General features: G+C 35.9%; 1 protein-coding gene across 1 annotated transcript; it reads right to left on the reverse strand.

Annotated features, from left to right (window-relative positions):
* Positions 1–5,612: 5,612 nt before the first annotated feature.
* On the reverse strand, positions 5,613–6,848 carry LOC127788827 (uncharacterized). The gene has a single exon (XM_052317459.1). It carries the CDS (start codon positions 6,846–6,848, stop codon positions 5,613–5,615), a length of 1,236 nt encoding a protein of 411 aa, XP_052173419.1.
* Between the last annotated feature and the right edge of the window lie 3,754 nt (positions 6,849–10,602).

Raw genomic sequence — 10,602 nt, forward strand, 5'->3', positions numbered from 1 at the left:
AGATAAAGTAACAGTGCCAATAGCCGTGGCTGCAACTCTTGCCCCGTTTGCCACCTTCAGCACGATCTCATCATCTGCAAGCCTTCTACTTTGCTCCAGATCCTGTACAGAAGCACAAACATGAGTTGTCGCTCCAGAATCTAGAATCCATAAAGTAGAACAATGAGCAATGGAAAAATACTCGTGAACTATCATCATACCTTCCGCTTCCTTCTTCAAGGAACTGAGGTAGTCTTTGCAGTTCCTCTTCCAGTGCCCGTCCTTGCCACAGTGGAAACATTTTCCTTTGGCAACAGCTTTTCCCTTCTTCTTACTTATTGTCTTGGCCCCCTGTGGTACTTGTGTGGCCTTTTTCTTGCCTTTCCCCTTCCTAGTCTTACTGGAAGAGGTAACAGCCATCACAGTACCCGTTTTCATGTTGTTTTGTGCCGTAATAAGCATGTTCATCAACTCAGCCGGAGTACACTCTATTTTATTCATATAGAAATTCGATATGAAATTTCCATACGAATCTGGCAAAGACTGAAGGATCAAATCAATTTGGAGGTGAGGATTCAACTCATCCCCCAAACCCTTCAACTTCTCTAACAGGGAGATCATTTTGAGAACGTGTTCTCCCACTGATCCTCCCAGAGACATCTTTGCCCTAAATAGTGCCTTAGATATCTCATATCTTGCACTCCGACTTTGTTCACCATACAACTCTTGTAGGCGTGTGATGATAGAGTACGCGTCAGGCATATTCGCATGTTGACGCTGTAATTCACTACTCATTGAAACAAGCATATAACTCCTAGCGGTGAGATCATCATCTCGCCACTTGGTAAGAGTATCTTGCTCCTCTTGAGTAATGTTTTGAGGAACACTTTCCCCTCCATCATCATTAGCAGGCACGGGTACAGGAGCATCCAATACATAAGTAATTTTTTCCAAGTTCAAAATCAGTTTCAAGTTTAAGAGCCAATCATTGAAATTTGGTCCAGTTAATTGGTGCTTGTCAAGATTTCTTGTAAGTGGGTGCAATGAAGCCATTTGATGTATCTGCAGAAAATAAATAGATTATTAGATATCTTGTTTTCCTTAACTATTTGACTTTGGTCTTTAAATCAAACAGTGCCTCCCACTAAGTTTATCAGATTCCTTACTCCCAATGAAGGAAAATGTGAATTCACGTTGGTATGAATTCCAGTGGGTATTTGGATTCTTATTAAACTTATTATTCCTCACATAATAGATTCTTGGAATAATAAATTCAATAAGTGGACAACTCTTGTCCAGTACATCTCATGTACGGCCCAAATATTATTTTGGCTCCCAGTCCAATGTACCTCACATAATAGTTTCTTGGCAATTGAACATGGTTAAATTATACCATCACGCTGACAAGTCTGCACAGTTGAATATCGATCCCCTCACATAATAGGTTCTTGGGTCTCAATATTTGTGCATTCCCGTCTCATCAAATGATAAATAGAAATTAAAAACATTTTAACCAGTGTGCAACCCCTATGTATCCATAGCCGGTCAACACACGAATCAAAATGCCCTAATCTCTACCGTGATGGAGAGCCCCGATTAAATTGCCTTAACTCTTAAGGTCTAATCGGTTACAATTTAATTTTATAAATATGGGAGATTTTCGGTCTAAATTTTTTTTTTTTTTAGGTCTCACTTTACACATGCAACGTTTTAATCATCATACATCAACTATGTAAAAATAAACATTGCATAATCTAGTCGATATAGTCATGGACTCAAACATGCATTCTAAGCACGATTCCAGCCATTGGAAACGTGCGGTGCATACGTGGGTGCATAAAAAGAAAACTGCTTATAACTATTACAAGCATAACCCGTTTACATAGGGTCTTCGTTTCTTCGATTGTTTCACCCTTGATGACTCCATTCCATGTCGTGCCTCCATTGATTGAATCATCGCTTTTACATTTACTATAAACTACTTTTACAATGGAATAAAAGCGAAAATAAAATTAAATAATTAATTTTACAACCGTTATCCAAAAACGGCAAATCTCGGCACGCAGGCCATCAAATGAAATAATCCATACATCCACACAACACATACATCATCTATGTAGTGTCCTAAGTCCATGACCAATATCGAAATATGACAAGGCATTCACAACATGCTATTTAACAATTAAAAGCATATTATAAAATTTATATGATTGTCGGACATGTGTATAACATTTATACCTTAAGTGCTTTGAAAAACAAATTTTTTTTTTTTTTGAAATTAAATTTGCTGGAAAATATTTAAAATAAATTAAAAAAAAATGAAAAAAAAAAAAGGAGGGGGGGGTTGCCGCACGCGCGCGTGCAAGCGCGGCCGCGCGCGGCAACGCGCGCCATGGGCTCACGCGGCCATGCAGGCCGCGTGGCCGGGCCCTTGGCCCGGCCCATGAACGCGGCCAAGGCCGCCCTCGCGGGCCAGGCCCGCGGCCCAGCAAAGGGAAAGCGGGCCCAGCCCGCGTTGTGCCCTAGGCGGCCGCGGGCTATGCCCGCGCCGCGCACCTGCACGCCACCGCCTTAGGCGGTGGCTCCCTTTCCAGGCGGCTGCCCAGCAGCCACCTCTCACCCCCGCGGCCACCGTCGCCGACCGCGACGGCGGTCGCAGCAGCGGCCATGGCCGCGCTGCCCAGCAGCGCGACCTTCGGCCATGGGCGCCGCTGGCGGCGCCTCTTCCTCGCTGGTGCGACGGCGCCCAGCGCCGCCTCCCTTGCCGCTTCAGGTGGCGGTGATGGCACCGCCCAGCGGTGCCTCTGCCGCCGCCATCGGCGGCCCTCTTTCCATGGCCGACCGTCGGCCTTCCTTCTTCTTCTTTTTTTTTTTTTTTTTTTTTTTTTTTTTGCTGCAAATATATATATATATATGTTACATATATACATACATATACATTACGTTACAGCAAAACATCAAAACAAACATATATATATTTAAAAATAAACTTTTGTTTTGTGTTTTTCCAGCAACAAATATGTACGTATATCATATATACACAAAATTATTTTTGATTCAAAACACAAAAATGATGTCCAACAAACACATAAATTAAAACCATAAGTTTGGAAAAACGATGGCTCTGATACCACTGTTAGAAAACATTGATCTGATCATACGCAGCGGAAAATAAAATCTGATTTTATTGGTATCACGTTTTTCAAATCTTACGGTTAAATCGAAGACATAAAACGAAAAGTTACCTCGAAGCGAAATCTGATTTCGTTGCCGATAACCCGCCTGATATCTCCCACGCGTGAGATGCCGAGTCGGTCCACCCGAAATCGTCAAGACTTCAATAGACTTGAGAGAAAAAAGGGACTCGGAAATTTTCTCTAAAATTTCCGTTTTGATTCAACTAATTGATTGATTAGATTTTGGGTTTAATGTTATATTTATAAACAAGAAACCCTAAAACCCTAAATGCTATTGGGCCGGGCTTTAGGTGCTAGCAAAAAGCCCAAACCAAATTAATAATTAAATAAATAATCATATTACTTATTTAATTATTCTTATTTCTTAAATAATTGCATTTATAATTTAGTAATTCCATAATTACTAAATTTGCCCCCTTTTTCTTTTAAAAACGATTTCTATTGGGTGGGACTTTCTGGGTTCACAATTAAACTGGCAACGAGAATTAATCAATTATTAATTCTCGTAAATCACGAGTGACATCTAGCAATATGTCATGATTACCCAATTTAATGTGAAGCGGGAATGTGAACCTTACATTACGGTGTCCTGCAATACAGTCCCTCTATCATACTATATCCCGACGAGATATGAGATCACGGTCAGTAGGTCAAATCTCTCGATCTCGTCGTATGACCAAATCCAATAATCACACTTGACTAATATGACACAACCTCTACGGAATCCAAATTCCGCCGTCATATTACCTCGGCCAAGGATTTATCGTCAAGTGACCACTGGATCGCATAGGATATCTTCCTCGTATATCTCGAGATGATAGATTCCATGTCTGATGCACACATACCTCGTGTGTCACTGAACTAGGCACATAGATACGTACGGTTATCCCTGATTAGGACAACCATATAATATCGCTGATATCCTAATCCACTAACACACAGATATCCATGTCATCTCAGGTCTAAGGACTAATGCAAATCCGTAGTTAATATTAAATCATTGACCCGTGAGATAAAACCCATGTGATTCAATATTAATAGTCCCGTTCAGTGAACTCGTTCCTATAACGAGCACCCACTCGTCTTTCTTCTGTATTTTATACAGAGTGGTACGAGACCCACCAATCTTGTCTTTCGGCATCTTATACCGAACAAGGAGGAAGACGATGTGCCAGCCTTTGCGAGTTACTAATTATCCAAGTTAGAAACTCTATGGCCAGGAACATATTTATAGTATAACGTATTGTGGATTAACCGTCTCGATTATTCTTAACAATTAAGAATGGTATCCACTCCTTATTATACTAAAGGATATTTGTATGTTCAATTTAAATCATATTGCAATTTCAATCAAACATAAAACTTGCCATTAAATAAGGTTTAAAGAATTACAAGATCAAGCCCTATTGTGTCACTAGAACTGGTCTTAAGGGCTTATATCTAACAGATACATCCATCGATATTGAACTGGACCTGCTATCCTTGCTTCATAAGCCAAATGGACTGAAAGATGCTCCATAGAGTCAAAGAAGCTTGGAGGAAATATGAGCTCCAACTTACACAAAGTGATGGGGATGTCGTTCTCTAATTTCATCATGTGCTCACTTTTAATAGTGGTCGATGTTAAATCTTTGAAGAAAAGACTCAACTCAGTCAATGCCTCCCATACTTTTTGCGGTAGTAATTCCCGAAATGCAACGGGCACCAACCTTTGCATGAACACATGACAGTCGTGGCTTTTCATGCCAAACAACTTAAGCTTCTTTGTGGCAACACATCTAGCCATGTTCAACACATACCCATCAGGAAATTTCAGATTTTTTACCCATGCACACAGGACAGCTTTTTCTTTCTTGTTTAGAGTAAAAGTTGGTTGAGTAATGCGACGACAATATTGATTCAACTCTTCTCTCGACTTCACTGTGTCCTTAGTTTTGCCCGGTACATTCATCACTGTATTGAACACATTTTCGAACACGTTTTTCTCTATATGCATAACATCCAAGTTGTGTCGAATAAGTTGAGTTTTCCAATAAGACAAATCCCAAAAAATGCTCTTACTCTTCCAACCACTACCATGACTGTTATCCGCATTAGTCTGTGCAGCATTGGGTTCTGTCGCCTTCACTAAACCCAACTCGTCCAAGGAAACAAGTATCTCAGGTCCAGACAGTATAGGAGCTGGTGTTTTTTTTACCAAAGTATTTTTGCGAAATCCATACCTATTCCGTCAATACGGATGATCTCGATGCAAGAATTTTCGATGGTTGTCAAACCATGAAATCTTTCGACTCTTTAACAGGTAAAATGCGTCCGAGTGAATCGTGCAATAAGGACATGCCAGCTTTCCTGCCGTGCTATACCCCGAGAGCATTGAATATGCAGGAAAATCACTAATGGTCCACATCAAAGCCGCTCTCAGTTGAAAATTTTGTTTCAATGAGATATCATATGCATGGACACCAACATCCACAAATGTTTCAACTCTGCAATAAGGGGTTGTAAGAAAACATCAAGTTTTGCCTTAGGATTCTCTGGTCCTGGCACTAGCACCGTTAAGAACATTGTTGTATCCTTCATACACATCCAAGGTGGTAAATTATACACTGTGACAATGACAGGACAACAAGAATATTGCTTCCCAGATTGACCAAACGGCTGAAACCCATCAGTACAAAGACCAAGTCTGACATTCCTTTTCTCGGCAGCAAATTCCCTATGAGTCTCGTTAAAATGAATCCACGCAGGGGAATCCGATGGATGACACATGACGCCATCTTCGACCACATGATCTGCATGCCACCTCATTTCTGCTGCTGTTGAATTGGATGCATACAATCTCAGAAGCCGAGGCGTTAAAGGAAAATAATGCATCTTCTTATGAGGAACACAAGTTTTTTGTCGTTTGCTACTGTCAGCTTGCTCAACTTGCTTGTACCGATTCTCATGACAAAACTTGCAGACTGTTAAATCACTGTCATCACCCCAAAAAATCATACAGTTGTTTCTACAACAATCAATTTTCTCAACGGGAAGGCCCAACCCTCGAACCAGTTTTTTAGTACTGTAAAAATTATCAATAACCGTATTAGGTTCAGGAAGAACCTTCTTAAGTAATTCACAAAGTTTATTAAATCCCCTCTCAGATAGATGGTGCTCTGACTTAAAGCTAAGTAATCTAGCAACAAGCGACAACTGCGTATGCTTTCGACAACCAGGATATAACTCTTTTTTTGCAACACTAAGCATGTCATAGAATGCTTGAGCTTCCGGATTTGGAGGTTCCTCCTCCATATTCAGATTGAAATCAGGCTCGGCAGCATCCATTACCATAGTCTCAAATAAGTTGGTTGGCTCTGCTTCAAGCGTTGATGCTGAGTAAGACATATCGATCGAATCTACCGTAGCAATAACTTCCCCATGAAGTGTCCACTCGTAATACCCCGATACGAAACCTTTGGTGAGCAAGTGACTTGTCACGGTTTCCTGGTCACGAAAAGCCGTGTTCCTACACTTTGGTTGATTACAAGGACATTTAATCTTATTCCCATCCATCCACTTTGGTTGACTCTTAGCAAAATTAACAAACTTCTCAACACCCTTGATAAATTCCGTAGAAATATAACCATCCTCCTTACGCCTGATATACATCCACTGACGATCTGATCGCATTTTTTTCCCATGGTAATTAAATAACAAAAAATTACTAAATTATAATTACAATATTTTTTTATTTGACTTGTTTTAATATTATTCCACTGAACCACTCCTTATAACAACTCCTTAAAATTTGAAGGTTAGGACCTATCCCATCCGGAAATGAATCGTGATATGACCACTAGCAAACGCATTTACTCACGATACGAAATTTCGGCAGCATCTCAGCACAGTTCTCCAGATGTACGATAAAGATTATGTGCTGATTCATACAAGTTAAACTCAATTTGAGTCAATTGCATGAATCAAAACATATTCCTATACGCAACCGGAGAACAACATGAAATGCTACTGAATTTTTGTACCATGCATGAGTAAATTAATGCGTATTCGCTGGGCACACAACACGACACCAAATTTCCAGACTATCCAACTGGACAATTCAGTGATCTCCTCGCTCCATCGAGGAAGTCACCAAACGGGAATCTAAGGTTAAGTTCCAACAAATTTAATTAAATAGCTAAAAAATATTTAATTAATTATATTTTTTATTTAATATAATTTTTGGAGAAAATTCGACAAAATCTCCTCTATAAATGGACTACACCCTATAGGATACACATAATCAAATGTACATAATGAATAATCAAATACACAATTAAATACACACTTACACATAATCAAATACACTAAATTAACACACATATCTGTATACATAAACTAAACTAAATTAAATTAACACTAAACTAAATTAACACACATATCTATATACATCTATATAATAAAACAGAACGATTTTTGAATTGTCTCAAATGAATATATATTTTGATGGCTGAGATCAATTTCTCATACATTGATGGTTGAGATTAAAATTTTTGCCGCCCATTCACTCCTGTGTCTCTCTCTTTCTTCACTCCTAGGGCTCAAGGGTCCCCGATCGCCACTGGTTGGAGACTCCAATTTTTTTTAAATTTTTTAAAATTTAAATTTCAAAAAATAAATTATAATTTTTTTAATTTCTATATATCAATACTTAATTTTATTTAAAATTTTTGTAATTTTTTTATATCAAGGTCAGGGACTCTTTTTCAATTCTTTTAAATTTTGAATTTTTTTAGAAATTAATTTTTAATGCATTTAAATATCAACGGTGTAAGTTTTTGAAATTTTTTGAAATATCATGTAAATTTTAAATAGAAAAACACCAACAGTGTAAGTATTAATTTATAAATATCTATTTTTTAAATCATTGATGATCGAAAATTATTTTTAGTGTAAAATTTTATTCATATAATAATGATATCAAAGTAAGAAACTTAATTAAAAATTTAATATTTGTATCTTTAGGTATTGAATTTTTTTATACTTAAAGAAATATGAAATTAGTTAATCTATTATATTGAGTTACTTAAAGATGCAAAAATTTAAAAAGAATTTATTTATTTTTTTAATTTTAATTTTATTTTATTAATTTTATTTTTTATTTTAGGCACAATAATTTTTTTAATTAAAATAATATAAAAATCAAAAAATTCCCGACTACGCATGATCAGGGAACCCAAGATTTGAGGACACAAAGGTTCCTGACCACTCACAGTCAGCAACTCAAGGTTCTTCAACCTCGAATCAAGGATCCCCCTCCCCATTGATGGCTGCAGCCATGGCAGCAGACAACGGTTGGTATGCATTGTTTAATATTTAATTTTTAATTTAATTTATTTAGATCGTAGAACATTACTTTATTATATAGATTTAGTATTTTTTTATTATAAAATATTAACAAATATACAATAATTTTAATTTCTGTTTTTTGTTTAGTGTTTGTATTTTTTTTTTTGTAATATTAGTGAACATTATTATATTTTAATTTTAATATTATTTATACCGTGAGTTTAAACACGGATATACACTAGTAATCAAATAACACACATAATCAAATAAACAAAATCAAATATACATTAACACTCCCGTGCACGTGTATATCTATATAATACACTAAATTAATAATTTTAAAATATCAAATGAATAATCAAATACACAATTAGATACACACATACACATAATCAAATACACTAAATTAACACACATATCTATATACATAAACTAAACTAAATTAAATTAACACTAAATGAATTTACACTAAACTAAATTAACACACATATCTATATACATAATCAAATAACACACATAATCAAATATACATTAACACATACGGGCGCGCACGTATATCTATATAATATACTAAATTAATAATTTTAAAATATCAAATGTACACAAAACATAAAACACTATAAAAAATACACAAAATAATAGGATACACATAATAAAATGTACATAATGAATAATCAAATACACAATTAGATACACACATAAACATAATCAAATACACTAAATTAACACACATATCTTTACACATAAACTAAACTAAATTAAATTAACACTAAATTAATTTACACTAAACTAAATTAAATTAACACCAAATACAGAAATGAAGCAAACACACATGTAAATCTATATATATATATATATATATATACACAGAAAGAGAGAGAGGACCTTTTGGAAATGGGCAGCGACGGCGTGGCGGGGGGCGACGGCGGTGTGCAGCAGGGACGCGACGAGCGATGCAGAAGCGACGACGATGGCGTGGGTGGGTTATACAGTTGTTATCATCCACACAACATTATACATGTATGTATGTGCACAGGTTAATTCCTTCTCTCTCTGGTTGAAGAAAATGAAATCCAAAATTAATGTTCAACAGGTGTTATAGACACTGCTAACGGCTAGCTATGCCTATGGTTGTAAGGGAGAATGGAATAAATGGAGACTTACTGGAGTTGAACATTGATTCCAGAACCAATAATCTTACCGTCTTCGTCTTCGTTTTGCCCCCAGATTGCTTGCTTGCTTCTATAACTATTTATATATATAAATATAAAAGCTCCAATTCCTCTGAATATATGCTTCCGAATGCACGCTAGCTGCATCTATATATCTATAAAACCTCCAAATCTTATGGCTGATTATATATCCGCGAGAGTCTGCGATTAAAACAGCAAGACTACTGGCCACCACCCGAGACGCTTGGGATCAACAGAAACCAGAGAGAGATAGAGAGGGAGAAGGGTAATACAGAGAGGGTAATGCAGAGAAGAGAGAAGAGGGAAAGAGGGAGAGAGCAGGGGGGGGAGGGTTTTACAAGGGTTTGGGAAAGGAGGGGTTTACGGGGGGGAGTGAAAGAGGCGGGGAGTTCCCCGCCTCTTTCATTAATAAATTTTATTTATTAATAATTTATATATATAAATTTATGTAATATTAAAATTATTAAAATAATAATAATTATTATTTAATTAATAAATTTTATATTAATGTAAAATTATAATAATAAATAAAATTATTAAAATTATGATAATTATTAAATAATTTTATTAATAATTTATTATAATCATTTAAAATATCATAATAAAATAATTTAAATCATTGTATTTTAAATTAATATTAATTTAAAAAATACTTATATTATAAATCTAATAATTATAATAAATTAATTTGATATGTTATAAATACTATTTTAATAAAAAAAATTATAAAAGATAAAAAAAAATTCAAAAATATTGTAACAATATTCTTTATATATTTTGAATGTTGAGTAGTCTTTAATTTTTTAAAGAAGAAAATTTTGATTATTTTCTCTTTCATATATAAAGAGTTTCCCTCATTATTAGGGGTACGTAAACAATCGGTTCAATTATCAAATTAATTAAAA

This window comes from Diospyros lotus, chromosome 13 (assembly GCF_014633365.1).
Source record: "Diospyros lotus cultivar Yz01 chromosome 13, ASM1463336v1, whole genome shotgun sequence".
Lineage (NCBI taxonomy): Eukaryota > Viridiplantae > Streptophyta > Magnoliopsida > Ericales > Ebenaceae > Diospyros > Diospyros lotus.

Coding starts and splice junctions, on each gene's coding strand:
- LOC127788827 (XM_052317459.1), bottom strand. CDS start 6,848: ATGCGATCAGATCGTCAGTGGATGTATATCAGGCGTAAGGAGGATGGT.